General features: G+C 54.0%; 1 protein-coding gene across 1 annotated transcript; it reads left to right on the forward strand.

Annotated features, from left to right (window-relative positions):
* Positions 1-357: 357 nt before the first annotated feature.
* On the forward strand, positions 358-14,905 carry SMO (smoothened, frizzled class receptor; the record flags this gene model as incomplete). Its single annotated transcript, XM_083380257.1, has 7 exons — positions 358-530; positions 7,215-7,434; positions 9,160-9,283; positions 11,074-11,166; positions 11,380-11,488; positions 12,840-13,025; positions 14,757-14,905. Coding segments are annotated over 7 exons (1,054 nt in total), but the record flags the coding sequence as incomplete, so codon positions are not given.
* Between the last annotated feature and the right edge of the window lie 525 nt (positions 14,906-15,430).

Raw genomic sequence — 15,430 nt, forward strand, 5'->3', positions numbered from 1 at the left:
AGGAAACAACAGAGTTCAAAGAATACCAAGGACCCCACAGTCGTCGTCCTCCTCCCTGCAGACCCCACTCGAACTCACCGTCTCCTGCTGATCGGCCCAAAGCCACCCAGCCCGTTTTTCACGCTTTAGGCAGGACTAGAACTCACCCATTTCCTGGTTTCTCACCTGGCGCCTTCACCACTAGGCCGAACTGGGTTCATCCCTTCTCCTTTCCGGGGGTTAGCTGGCGTTCTGCAACCTGGCGCCCTCCAGGTGTGCTGGGTTTGCAACTCCCAGAACTCCTAGCGGCTGGCATACCTGGAAGGCGCAGGACGGCGGAAAACCAGTCCTACCTGACTCGGTGCGCTTTCCCTCCAGGCCACTTTCGTAGCCGACTGGAAGAATTCGAACCGTTACCCGGCGGTCATCCTCTTCTACGTCAACGCCTGCTTCTTCATGGGCAGCATCGGCTGGCTGGCCCAGTTCATGGACGGCGCCCGCAGCGAGATCGTCTGCCGTGCTGACGGCACCATGCGCTTGGGGGAGCCCACGTAGGTTCGGGGCTGGTGGGTCCTGGCCTGGGGAACCCCTTGCCACTGAGCTGCACCCTGGGAAGGCTACAGACAACCCCACCCCACCCCAAATACACTCGTGTTTTGGTGAGATTCTCCATCGTGGTTGTCTCAAAGGCGCTTTTTGGAAAGGCATCTGGACTTCTTTTTCCTTGAAGAGGTTTCGCTGCTCATCCGAGAAGCTGCTTCCGTTCTGACGCAATGGTGGGAGATGGGAGGATTTACATTCCTCGCAGTCATCTGGTCGTCAGTACTCTTTCTGAGAGTCGTTGAGGGGTTTATCTGTTCCCTCGGGGACACTTGAAAGAAAAAGAAAAAAGGTTCCAGACCCGTTTGCAGTATTCAGGTGACTGTTCTGAACCAGCCCTCTTCTCGCACCCCTAATCAAAAGAAGAGTCTGGAAAGCGTCCAAGACCAAAAGGCTTCTGCCAAGTTTTAATTACACTGTTACAAGAATACAAGAGCTTGACTTCTCAAACGGAAAAGTTGCTTTCAGCAACCAGCCCCTCCCCAAACACTTCTTTTATAGAGAGCTCAGGGCGTGGTCTCCCTGTGCCTCCTCCCGAGGAGTCCCATAGCCTTTCTTTGTTTGTCCCTGCTCGTCTGCCTCCTGCGTCGGGCGTCCTTGAACAGGGCCAGCTGTGGGTCATCATCCTCCGCACTCTCGGGCTCACACAGCTGAGAAGAGGTTCCCGGCTGAGGACTCTGCAAAGTCTCCAAATCATCATCAGCCGGTTCGTTTCCCTCCTCCCCCACATCTGAGTCCTCCGATACATCGGACCCGGCTGTCGGACCCACAGGCTGGCCCTGAGTCACAACACTATCCCGCACCGCAGGGCCCTTCCCCCGGGTCTGCCGATCCGGATGCGGTCGGGATGGGAATTGTTCGTGAAACGCAGTCACCAACGCAGGGGCATGAACGGCGGTCGCGTCTTCCCATGTGAAGTCCTCCGGCCCGTACCCTTTCCACTCGATCAGGTACTGGAAGCGACCTTTCAGCCAGCGGGAATCCCTGATGCTGGCGACCTCGTACTCGGGGGTGCTGTCGCCATCACGAGGTCCTGATGGGGGAGGTTCCGCTTGGCGAAGTGGACAAGCCGGTTGTTCGGGGACCAACAAGGACCGATGGAAGACGGGGTGCACGCGCAGGGAACGTGGCAGAGTTAAACGATAGGCGACCGGGTTGATGACGGTCCAAGGTAACGGTGGTCCAGCTTCCTCGCCGGCCGAGTGGATGGTAGGTTCCTGGTGGACAGCCAGACCCGATCCCCCACCGATAATGGAGGCGTATCCCTTCTCGACCGATCGGCGAACCTCTTGTAGTCGGCCTTGGCCTTCTCCAGCTGCCGTCGCACCAACCGATGGATCGCCTGTAACTCCGCCATGAATTCGTTCGCTGCCGGCTCCGGTGAGTCCACGGGAGAAAGGGGGAAAAACCGAGGGTGATAACCCACATTGGCCAAGAACGGTGTCATCTGCGTGGAGGTGTGCTGCGAGTTGTTAAAGGCTAACTCGGCTATGGCCAAATAGTCCACCCAATTGTCCTGCTGCAGGTTAACGTAGCAGCGCAGATACTGCTCCAAAATGCCGATGACCTTCTCGGTACCCCCGTCGGTCTGAGGATGATGCGCGGACGAGAGGCAAACCTTAATGTCCAACGCCCGCATCAACTCCTGCCAGAAGCGGGCTGTAAACTGGGCCCCCCTATCGGAGACGACTCTATCGGGAAGGCCGTGCAGCCGGAACACCTGTTGGATGAACATGCGACTAGTGGCGCGAGCTGACGGTAAGCCGCGACAGGGGATGAAGTGCGCCATCTTGGTCAACATGTCCACCACCACAAACACTGTCGTGAAGCCGGAGGATGGGGGTAGATCCGTCAGAAAGTCCATGGACACAGCCCCCCAGGGTCTCTTGGGCGTTGGCAAAGGCTGCAGTAAACCAGGCGGGGCCCCTGTCGCTGACTTGGCCTGCCTGCATGGGACGCAGGAGGTGACATAAGACTGGACATCGTGTCGGACTCGGGGCCACCAGAACGTACGGGAGACCAGGTTCAGAGTCTTGAACAGGCCAAAATGCCCCGCAGCCGGGTTATCATGACATTGGCTGAGGACGAGTCCCCTGAGTGGCCCTCCTGGAACATAGAGCCGGTCACGATAATACAGGAGTCCATCCGTGACCGACCAAGGCGAATCTGGCCCCACCTCTTCCTTCCGCTGAGCCACCCACGCCTCCTGCTGCTGCGCCTCCCGGATCCGAGCCCGTATATCCACCGGCTCCCGCACCGCAGCAAAAGACTCGACGGGGATCACGGTCCTGGGCGGAAGCTTGTCTTCCACTCGGGTGTACTCGGGCTTCCTGGACAGAGCATCCGCTCTCTGGTTGTGCCCGCTTGGTATGTACCGCACCCGGAAGTCAAACCTCGCAAAGAAGAGGGACCACCGGATCTGGCGTTGGTTCAAATTCCGAGCGGTCTGCAGGCTTTCCAGATTCTTGTGGTCCGTCCGGACCTCGATTTGATGCCGCGCCCCCTCCAGATGATGCCTCCAAGCCTCGAACGCCGCCTTGATGGCCAGCAGCTCCTTCTCCCAGATGGTATAGTTGCGCTCCGAGGGATTCAATTTCCGTGAGTGATACGCGCAAGGGAAAAGGGTACCGTTGGGCGTCGCTGCCTGGAGTAACACGGCCCCAATGGCAATGTCGGAGGCGTCCGCCTCCACGACAAACGGCCGTTGCGGGTCAGGATGCTTCAAGATGGGCTCCTTCATGAAGGCGTCCTTCAAAGCTTGGAACGCCTGTTGTTCGGGGGCGTTCCACTGGAACCGAGTCTTCTTCTGCAGGAGCCGGGTGAGGGGGGCTGTCAAGGCAGCAAAGCCAGGGATGAATGTCCGATAGTAGTTGGCAAATCCAAGAAGTCGCTGAATATCCTTCACGCGACGCGGGGGTTGCCAACTCTGCAACGACTCAACTTTACTCGGTTCCATGGCGATGCCCTCAGGAGAAATGCGGTGACCCAAGAAATCAATGGTCACCTGGTAGAACTGGCACTTCTCCAACTTGGCAAACAGCCGATGTTTCCGGAGGCGCTGCAGGACCTGACGGAGATGCTGATGATGCGCTTCACGCGACGGGGAGTAAATCAGGATGTCGTCCAGGTAAATCACAACAAACTGGTCCAACAGATCCCGAAAGATGTCATTCATAAAATGCTGAAACACAGCGGGGGCGTTGGTCAGGCCAAACGGCATCACCGTGTACTCGAAATGTCCATAGCGAGTACCAAACGCCGTCTTCCACTCATCACCCGGCCGAACCCTGACGAGGTTGTAAGCTCCACGCAGGTCCAGTTTCGTGAAGATCTTAGCCTCCCGGAGTCGGTCCAAGAGCTCGGGGATGAGGGGCAGCGGGTAGCGGTTACGCACCGTGATAGCGTTGAGTTTCCGGTAGTCACAGCAAAGCCGTAACTCGCCCGACTTCTTTTTGACGAAGAGCACGGGCGCAGACACTGGCGAGGACGAGGGCCGGATGAAACCACGAGCCAAGTTCTTCGTCAGGAAGTCCCGCAATGCAGCCAACTCGGGCTCCGACATGGAGTACAAACGCCCCACTGGGAGAGGCGCATCAGGGACTAGGTCAATGGAGCAGTCGTAGGGCCTGTGCGGGGGTAATTGGTCCGCCTCTGACTCGCTGAACACGTCAGCAAAGTCGGACAGTTCGGGAGGCAAGGAAACCCCTGGGGTACCCTCCACCTGGCCGGCACAGATATGGCGGGTGTGGTCCACGCACTGCAAACTTGGGAAGGTAACCAAGTTCTGAGACCAATAGATCTGTGGATCATGCGCCCGGAGCCACGCCAGTCCCAAGACCACGGGGAAGTGCAGATCCGAAGTGACGTAGAACTGAATGGCCTCCACATGGGTACTGATGGCCATACACACGGGTTGCGTGGCGGCCGTGATAGGCCCGGACAGGAGCACTCGACCATCGATGGTCTCCACAAGCATGGGCGGATCCACTGGACACTGGGGAACAGCCCATTTGGCCACAAAGGCCGAATCCATAAAGTTAGTGGTAGCCCCAGAGTCAATTAAGGCATGGACCGGAATCCCCTCTGGCTTGCCAGGAAGGATCAGTCGTGCCTCCAAAATCAAATGCCGTGGAGGTTCACAGGCACCGTCGGAACAACGTCGCTCGGTGTGGATGTTGTGGGTCGCCCGATCTTTCACACCGTCTAGATCGGGCTCGGGCCGTTTCCCGTTAGCAAAGCAGGGGACTTTCTCGGGGCAGGCTTGGTCACTGACGCCCGCTGACGCTTCTTCGGGCAAGAAGCAGCCAAATGTCCAGGGTCCCCACAGTAAAAACACAACCCCTCCGATCGTCGTCTGTCCATTTCCGTCACCGATAGACGGGACCTGGCGGCACCCAGCTCCATTGGCTCCTCCCTCTGGACTGGGGGCTCACGCACAACAGGGGCGGCAGGGGTCTGTGGGGTGGCACGGCGACTCTTACGCTGCTGCAGCCGGGCATCGATCCGCAGACAAAGATGGATCAGCCCATTCAGGTCTGAGGGAATGTCCACGCGGGCCAGCTCATCCAACATCTCCTCTGACAAGCCATCCTGAAAGGCATCCACGAGCGCAGCCTCATTCCAGGCGGAATCCTGGCTAAGCAGCCGGAAATCGCTGATATAGGCCTGTAGAGGGCGCTGACCCTGCCTCAAAGCTTTCAGGCGTCGGGTGGCCGTCTGCGCCTTAATCGGGTACTCGTACATGAGGCGCATATGGTCACAAAACCCCCCAAAGTTATCCAACAAAGGGCTAGGCTGTGCCAACAGAGGCGTGCCCCAACGAGCTGCATCTCCCGACAGAAGGCTCAATACGAATCCCACCTTATCTCGGTCAGTGGGGAAATCAGCTGCTCTCACGCTGATATAAAGCTGGCATTGTCCCAGGAAGGCAGGAAACAGTTCTGGTTTACCAGCAAATTTATCCGGCATAGCTATCTGACATTTCCTCCTGGGTGGGGGGGCAGCATGTACCTGAGCCTGCAGTTGTGCCACCTGAGTGGCCAGCAAGGTGAGTTGCTGGTTGAGCTGGGCATTCTCGGCAAGAAGCTGCTCCATCGTAGTATTAAGGGGTGGGTGGCTGAAAGCAAACTGTTCTGAACCAGCCCTCTTCTCGCACCCCTAATCAAAAGAAGAGTCTGGAAAGCGTCCAAGACCAAAAGGCTTCTGCCAAGTTTTAATTACACTGTTACAAGAATACAAGAGCTTGACTTCTCAAACGGAAAAGTTGCTTTCAGCAACCAGCCCCTCCCCAAACACTTCTTTTATAGAGAGCTCAGGGCGTGGTCTCCCTGTGCCTCCTCCCGAGGAGTCCCATAGCCTTTCTTTGTTTGTCCCTGCTCGTCTGCCTCCTGCGTCGGACGTCCTTGAACAGGGCCAGCTGTGGGTCATCATCCTCCGCACTCTCGGGCTCACACAGCTGAGAAGAGGTTCCCGGCTGAGGACTCTGCAAAGTCTCCAAATCATCATCAGCCGGTTCGTTTCCCTCCTCCCCCACATCTGAGTCCTCCGATACATCGGACCTGGCTGTCGGACCCACAGGCTGGCCCTGAGTCACAACAGTGACCCTGAAGGGGCAGATAAATCCCCAAGCAGCCTCAACAATTCTCAGAAAGAGTACTAACGACCAGGTGACTGCGAGAAATGTTCTCCACCATTCATTCAGAACTGATGAAGCTTCTCGGCTGAGAAGCGACACCTCTTCAAGGAAAAAACGGAAGTCCAGATGCCTTTTGAAAAAGCAGCATTGGGACCCCAAAACATTCCAACTCTCCATAACCCCATTTGTTGTGGTCCAGGTTTATGGGAACTGGAGTCCAACAGCATATTGCAGATGTTTTCTCCTTCCCTCCTCCTTTGTGGACCAACGATCTGGGTGGAGGATTGAAGCCCAGTGTAGCCCTCCCCCTGGAGGGTAATCGGAGGGTCTTAATATGGGGGCAGGAGGGCTGGTGGGCAATTAATTTTCCCAAGGGGCCGCATGAGAAAGTGGGAATGTTCTGGGGGGGGGTTGAACCAATAGGGCTGGGAAGGCGCAAAGGATGGGGAATCCTGGGGATTGGGAGTCCAGGCATCTTAAAAGTGGGCAAAGTTCAGAGACTCGGACTTAAGAGTACCAAGAATGGCTCTTGGGAAGAGTTGGAAGACTTTTTAGCTCGCTTTTGAAGGCATCTGGAGGACGTTTGAAGGCATCTAGACCGGGTTGGCAAAAAAGATATAATTCATTGACACTCTCTCCTCTGTCTCTCTCTCTGCCTCCCTTTCTCTCTCTTTGCCTCCCTCCCTCTCCCTCTTTCTCTGCCTCCCTCCCTCTCTTTCTCTCTGCCTCCCTCCCTTTCTCTCTCTCTCTGCCTCCCTCCCTCTCTTTCTCCCTCTCTGCCTCCCTCTCTCTCCCTCTTTCTCTTTCTCTCTCTGCCTCCCTCCCTCTCTCCTTCTTTCTCTGCCTCCCTGCCTCCCTTTCTCTCTGTTTCTCTCTGCCTCCCTCTCATTCTCCCTCTTTCTCTCTCTCTGCCTCCCTCCCTCCCTCTCTCCATCTTTCTCTGCCTCCCTTTCTCTCTCTCTCTCTCTTTCTCTCCTTCTCTCTCTCTCTCTCTTCACAGCTCCAACGAGACACTTTCCTGTGTGATCATCTTTGTGATTGTCTACTATTCCCTGATGTCGGGCGTGATCTGGTTCGTCATGCTGACGTACGCCTGGCACACCTCCTTTAAGGCGCTGGGGACCACCTACCAGCCACTGGCAGGCAAGACGTCCTACTTCCACCTGGTGACCTGGTCCATCCCCTTCGTTCTCACCGTGGCCATCTTGGCGGTGGCACAGGTAATGAGGCCGGCTGAGTTCAGCGGAGCCTTGGGTGAGAAGCGGGACGTTCTCGGCGATGGCGCCTTGATTCTAGAATTCTTCCCACAGAGGAACCATGGTGGACCTCCTGTGTCTGTCCGTCTCCCTAATGTTTTGGACACGGGTTTATGTCAGAGGCGCTTTTTCAAGAGGCAGCTGGACTTCCTTGTTTTCCGTTGGAGACCTTTCTCTTCTCATCCCAGAAGCTTCTTCAGCTCTGACTGGAGGGTGGGGAACGGGGGGGGGGATTTATACTCCTTGCAGACAGCTGGTCATTTGCATCCTTTGAGAGAGTCATTGAGGCCACCTGGAGGTTTGTCTCAGTCCCCAGGGTCACTAGAGTGGTGCAAATGGGTGTTCCAACCCTTTCAGCAGTTCCAAGAAGGCTCCACACCCATTTGCACCACTCGGGGGACCCTGAGGACACAGACAAACCTCCAAGTGGCCTCAACGACCCTCTCGAAGAAGGCAAATGACCAGCTGTCTGCAAGGAGTATAAATCCTCCCGTTCCCCACCATCCGGTCACAGCTGAAGTCGCGAAATGTCTTCAAAGAAAAAGTAAGAAAGTCCAGTTGCCGCCTGAAAAAGCACCTTTGGGCCGACCCTGGCCTGGAAGACGGAGAACCTCCATAGACACACGCAGGTTTATGGTTCTTGTTAGTTTATGGCTGTGTGGCTTGGCTCGCTCATTTTATTTGTGACATACGGGCAGCTCGTTTAGCGACCGTTGGCAGTTAACCGCGGTGAGACTGGGAAAAAGGGGCGACGATCATTTTTCACACGTAACGGGCGTTGCAGCACCCTCGTGGCCACATGATCATAATTCAAACACTTGGCCACCGATTCCTATTTAGGACGGTCGCCGTGCCCCCGGGGTCCTTTGGGGCTGCCTGAATCCTTTGGGTCTCTCCTGTTTTTAGTTCCATTTTAAGTGTTAAGCCTCCCAGAGTCAGGAACGTGAGGTGGGGAGGCCAGTTCCATGGATTAAAATATTTATTTTATTTATTTTATTTTAATCCCGTTTATATCCCGCCCTTCTCCGAAGACTCAGGGCGGCTTACAATCTAAGAAGCACAAATCAATGTGCTTAGCAATAGCCTTCCTTCTATGTATATGCCTGCTTATTAGGGCTTTCACACACACCCCCAAGCGGCATTATTACAAAGTCAGCTTAATTGCCCCCAACAATCTGGGTCCTCATTTTACCTACCTGGGAAGGATGGAAGGCTGAGTCAACCTTGAGCCTGGTGGGACGCGAACCTGCACTAATTGCAGGCAGCTGGTGTTACTTAAGGAGGCATTAGCCCACTGCTCCACCAAGGCTCTGGGTTGGACTAGAAGACCTCCAAGGTTCCTTTTTTTTTTAATCCCATTTATATCCCGCCCTTCTCCGAAGACTCAGGGCGGCTTACAATTTAAAGCACAAACCAATGTGCTTAGCAGTAGCCTTCATTCTATGTATATGCCTGCTTATTAGGGCTTTCACACACACCCCCAAGCGGCATTATTACAAAGTCAGCTTAATTGCCCCCAACAATCTGGGTCCTCCTTTTACCTACCTGGGAAGGATGGAAGGCTGAGTCGACCTTGAGCCTGGTGGGACTCGAACCTGCACTAATGGCAGGCTGGGAGGGAGTTTTGGGACGAGACGAGAGCTTTCGATTGCTGTTCCTCTCTTTTTCCCCCCTTTCTGACCCTTCCAGGTGGACGGAGATTCGGTTAGTGGCATCTGCTTCGTGGGGTACAAAAACTACCACTACCGGGCGGGGTTTGTTCTGGCCCCCATTGGCCTGGTGTTAATTATCGGGGGCTATTTCCTGATCAGAGGTGAGTTTCTGCCCCTCTGCATTCCTGCCTTGGCTTTCCTCTTCGTTCCGTGCGGCATTAACCTTGGGGACTCCCAAGCTTCCTCCTTCCGTCCTGTATTCAAGATGGACAGTGATTAATATTTGCATGTTACTTGCGTGTGAGGGGGTAGGTCTTTACATATGTTATATGTTTAAATGTGTGTTATGGATGTGTACACTTTGAGAGCAAGCAACTAAATTTCATTTTTAATGGGTGCCGTTGTGTCCCCAGTTCAAAAATGGCAATAAAGGCTATCTGTCTGTCTGTCTGTCTATCTATCTATCTATCTATCTATCATCCATCTATATCTATTATTATTTCTTATCTATCATTCATCTCTATTATTATCTATCATCCATCTATCTATATCTATTATTATCCACTTATCTCTATATCTATATCTATTATCATCCATCTATCTATTATCTATCATCCATCTATATATCTATTATTGTCTATTATTCATCTATCTCTCTATATCTATTGCTATCATTTATCATCTATATTATTATCTATCATCCATCTGTCTATATCTATTATCTATCATCCATTATCTTTCGTCCATCTATATTATTATCTATCTATATATCTATTATTCTCTATCATCCATCTCTCTATATCTCTGTATCTCTCTATATCATTTATCATCTATCTATCTATCTATCTATCTATCTATCTATCTATCTATCTATCTCATCTTAGAGATGCTCACTTTATCCTCTAAAACGGGCTGGAAAAAATGGTCAGGGGTGGGTTCACGAACGGAACGGGGCAGGGAAAATAAAGAGATTTCTGCTTTTTCAATATTCTCCTCCTAGGCTAGGAGTCTTCAAACGTGGCCCTTTGATGACTTGTGGACTTCGACTCCCAGAATTCCTCAGCCAGGCACGCTGGCCGAGGGATTCTGGGAGTCGAAGTCCACAAGTCATCAAAGGGCCAAGTCTGAAGATCCCTGGCCCTAGGCTGTCAATCCTACGGGCTAGACCAGACCAGGAAATCAGCTCTTAAAAGGGAAAGCCTACACATGCCCAATTCTTGTCGCTCCTCGTTGCTCTTCTTTGGACAGTTAAGGTTGCAAGAACGTTGGGCGTTAAAGGCCAGCTACACAGTGAGGGTCCAATTAAAGTGCTTTGTTGCTAAAAGCCCCAGCACAGGAATCTTTTGAACCGACTCGGCCCCTGCTGAGAGTTAGATCCGGTCCCATGGAATTCAAGAGAGGTAGGACTTAGTTTCCTTGTGGCCATGTAGGGATTCTAGGCTAACCCCTCTTTCAACTCCGACCCCAGGTTTTGCCTCTCCTTTCCCTACAACAGGGGTCCCCAACCTCTCCACCGGGCCGCGTGAGAGGCTGATCGGTGCGAGCGTGTGCGTGCGGGCACAGCGCAACTTGCGCGAGTGTCGCCGTGGGCGTTCGTGGCCCCACTTGTGCGAAGATTGCGGATGTTTGCGGCTCCACAAGCTTCGTGGGCATTCCTGGCCCCAGTTGCATGAGCATCGCAAACATTTACAGCCCCACTCTTGGGAGAGTCGCCGTGAGAGTTGTGGTCCCACTCGTGTACATTGCCACGAGCCTCACGGAGATTTGCGGTCCCACTTGCGCAAGCAACGGTTATTTGTGGGTGTGCGTCCGGTGACGGATGCATTTACCCCCCCTCCACAGAAAATGATGCTTTCTTTTCCCCTTCCCCCCTCTCCAGGCTACCGAGCCCGAAAGCCTGGGGAACTCTGCCCCACAAGGACCCAAACAATCCCCTCTTTCTCTCCCGCAGGAGTGATGACTCTCTTCTCCATCAAAAGCAACCATCCGGGTCTCCTTAGCGAGAAAGCGGCCAGCAAGATCAACGAGACCATGTTACGCCTCGGTAAGTAGAGGCAATCCTCACTCGCTCAAACGGCCGTTTACTTAACCACGGTCTGAATTAACAACCGCCTCGGGGAAGGTGCTGTCGCACAGGCGCACGCACCATAAAACATGGTCCTACGGTCATTCCTCCGCGATGGTGATCAGCCTGTCTCATGAATTCAGCCGCTTCTCACCACCGGAGGCCCTTCTGATGGTGTCCTTTCGTCCCCAGGGATCTTCGGCTTCTTGGCCTTCGGCTTCGTCTTCATCACCTTCGGCTGCCATTTCTACGACTTCTTCAACCAGGCCGAGTGGGAACGCAGCTTCCGGGAATACGTGCTGTAAGTCGGGAGGCGCCGGCGTTCCTCTGCCCGCGCCTCTCCGGTTTTAAGCAGCCCGGCGTGGATTCGCACCCGTGCCGGGTTCTCTGGATGACTGATTGCTTTAAAAAAAAAAAGGGAGATCCAGAACTTTCAGGCCGAGCTCTTTTGTCCCAGGCAGCTGTTGTATTCTGGACCTCCATGTCGGGGTCCAGAAACCAGCATCGAGCAACGATGGCTTTGATGAGCGACGGGCAGCCCCACTTGGTTTGGGGAGCTGAAATCCAGTTCCTGGGTTTGAGAAACGGTCGCAACGCTTTTTCCAAAGCGTCTCGTTCTGGCTGAATTCTGGTGACATAAAACAAGATTTTTTTTTCCCTCCCCCATTCTGGCATCCCTTTCTGGATCACTTATTTCCTTTTCTTTTTTTTGCGGTTTTATAATGTTTTATTAGATTGTAGAATAAAGTACAAAAATGCAAAAGCAAATAACAGGACACAGTGGGGAGGGAAAGGGGAAAGGAAAGTGAGCAGGAGAGGGGGGGAAAGAGAAGAAAAGGCGTTGACATCCAACTTCCTCCCTTGCAGTAGAAGGAAGCATTAACACCGGACCTCCAGTTGTTACTTTTCCGTAATAGTATGAACTACTAGCCATTTCTATGACAACAATTCCATCTAATTCAGGGGTCTTCAAACTTGGCCCTTTTATGACTGGTGGACTTCAACTCCCAGAATTCCTGAGCCAGCCATGTTGAGGGGAAAGGGAGAGGTTTCCATGCTGAGCCATGCTGGCTCAGGAATTCTGGGAGTTGAAGTCCACGAGTCATGAAGGGGCCATAGTTCCCCCATGCTGGCTGAGGAATTCTGGGAGTTGAAGTTCACAAGTCATAAAAGAGCCAAGGTTGCCTAGCCCTGGTTAGACTCAAAATCCCTAGGGCTGGGCTCTTAAAACCTGGCCCTTTTATGACTGGTGGACTTCAACTCCCAGAATTCCTCAGCCAGCATGGGGGAACTATGGCCCCCTCATGACTCGTGGACCTCAACTCCCAGAATTCCTCAGCCAGCATGGGGAAACTATGGCCCCCTCATGACTTGTGGACTTCAACTCCCAGAATTCCTGAGCCAGCATGGGGGAACTATGGCCCCCTCATGACTTGTGGACTTCAACTCCCAGAATTCCTGAGCCAGGTATGCTGGCTGAGGAATTCTGGGAGTTTAAGTCCACAAGTCATAAAAGGGCCAAGGTGGCCTACCCCTGCCCTAAACGAATAGTGGTGAGTTGTAGCCCGGCTTGTACTTCTGTTTATGAGGTGGGGTTCCTCAGCCTGCCCCCCCCTGCTGTTTCTCAACCCCCCCTCTCTTACCTACCGCAGGTGCGAGGCCAACGTGACCATCGCCACGCAGACCAAGAAGCCGATCCCGGATTGTGGGATCAAGAACCGTCCCAGCCTTCTGGTGGAGAAGATCAACCTTTTCGCCATGTTTGGGACCGGCATCTCCATGAGCACCTGGGTCTGGACCAAGGCCACCCTGCTCATCTGGAAGCGCACCTGGGGCAGGTAGGGAGGGGGGGTGCAGGGATGCCACCTGCTAGGAGGGGCTTGAATTAAGGGGTTCTCTTAGTCCAGGGGGAGGCAACCTTGGCTCTTTTATGACTCGTGGACTTCAACTCCCAGAATTCCTGAGCCAGCATGGGGGAACTATGGCCCCCTCATGACTCGTGGACTTCAACTCCCAGAATTCCTGAGCCAGCATGGGGGAACTATGGCCCCCTCATGACTCGTGGACTTCAACTCCCAGAATTCCTGATCCAGCATGAGGGAACTATGGCCGCTTCATGACTGGTGGATTTCAACTCCCAGAATTCCTGATCCAGCATGAGGGAACTATGGCCGCTTCATGACTGGTGGACTTCAACTCCCAGAATTCTTGATCCAGCATGAGGGAACTATGGCCGCTTCATGACTGGTGGACTTCAACTCCCAGAATTCCTGAGCCAGCATGGGGGAACTATGGCCCCCTCATGACTCGTGGACTTCAACTCCCAGAATTCCTGAGCCAGCATGGGGGAACTATGGGCCCCGCATGACTCGTGGACTTCAACTCCCAGAATTCCTCAGCCAGCATGGGGAAACTATGGCCCCCTCATGACTCGTGGACTTCAACTCCCAGAATTCCTCAGCCAGCATGGGGGAACTATGGCCCCCTCATGACTCGTGGACTTCAACTCCCAGAATTCCTCAGCCAGCATGGGGGAACTATGGCCCCCTCATGACTCGTGGACTTCAACTCCCAGAATTCCTGAGCCAGCATGGCTCAGCATGGGAACCTCTCCCTTTCCCCTCAGCGTGGCTGGCTCAGGAATTCTGGGAGTTGAAGTCCACGAGGCATAAAAGAGCCGAGGTTGCCTAGCCCTGTCCTAGTCCCCAGTGGAAAAAGAGGCAGAAGGTGCCCCTGTCAAGCGCCAACAACGTACAGGTGGTCCTTGAGTTACAGCCGTCCGTTTAGCGGCCGTTCAGAGTTAGCCCTCGCTCTTGCTCTTTTTTTGTCCTTTTTCTCCCTCTTCCTTTTCTTTCTGTTCTCCTCTACCCTTACCGACGCTTCTCCTTTTTTCTGCGTCGGTTTTCCTTGCTGTTTTCTCCCTTCCTCTACTTCCTTCCTTCTAGTTTATTCTTCCTCCCTTTCTTCTCCTCCTTCTTGTTCTCCTCCTCCTCCTCCTCCTCCTGTTCCTTGCTTCCTTCCTTCTCCGTACTTCAGTTCCTCCCTTTCCTTCTTCTTAGTCCTCCCTTTCCTTCCTTCTTTCCTCCTTTTTCCAGTTCCTCCTCTTCCTCTCCTCCTCCTCCTCTTCCTTGCTCCTTCTTTCCTTCCCCTTCAGTCCTTCCTCCACACCTCCTCCTCCTCCTCCTCCTCCCCTGCCTGCGCAGGATGCCTTTGCGTTCTGTGGGGCTCTTGTCACCGCCCCCCCACCCCACTCGGAGGTGGCCGTTTGCTCTTCAGTGGGGAAAGGTGTGACCCCTTTGTGGCCTTTTGGATCAGGACGGACAGTCAGTTGCCTGCAATGGGACAGGGTCCTCTGCTGGAGCAGGGGGCTGGACTAGAGGACCTCCAAGGTCCCTCAGCTCTATTCTGATTGATTGATTGATTGATTGATTGATTGATAGAGGGGGAGAGGCTTAAAATAACAGAGTTACCAGAGGGGACACCCCTCTCCCCACCCAGCCCAGCCGCCGGCAGGGTCCCATGCCTCTCCAGGCCAGGGAGGGGGCCGCTGACGCCTTCTTCTCCCCCAGGCTGACCGGCCAGAGTGGCAACGAGCCGAAGAGGCTGAAGAAGAGCCGGATGATCGCCAAGGCCTTCTCCCGGCGGAAGGAGCTGCAGCAGAACCCCCAGCGGGAGCTCTCCTTCAGCCTGCGCACCGTCTCGCACGAGGGGCCGGTCGGTAGGTGCTGGGGGAAGGAGGAGGGGAAAGCAGGAGGCTTCTTCTGGGGGACGGAGGGGGGCTGCAGGTGTTTCATGACCCAACTAGGGAACGTCACCAGTGCTGGAAGGAAGGAAGGAAAAGGAAGGAAGGAAGGAAGGAAGGAAGGAAGGAAGGAAGGAAGGAAGGAAGGACGGACTGTGGGGGGGTCCCTGGTGCTCTCTGAGCTGGGTGGTTTCCTTGCAGACCTTTCATGACCCAACTAGGGAACATCATCAGTGCTAGAAGGGAGACGGGATTTGTGGGGGAGGAAGATGAGGAAGACGATGACAACTCTGGGCTCCTGGTTCTCACTGAGCTGGGTGGTTTTTGTGCAGACCTTTCACGACCCAACTAGGGAGCATCATCAGTGCTAGAAGGGAGGGGGGGTTGGTTATATAAACAGAAAGCAAAGCGTGCTTCCTTTCAGTAGACTAACCCCGATGAAAAGTTTACCGCTCACCGTTGATCATTGATGGAGAATATATTTGTTCCTCTGTCCAGCTG

Source organism: Vipera ursinii (genome assembly GCF_947247035.1).
Source record: "Vipera ursinii genome assembly, contig: scaffold_453, whole genome shotgun sequence".
NCBI lineage: Eukaryota > Metazoa > Chordata > Lepidosauria > Squamata > Viperidae > Vipera > Vipera ursinii.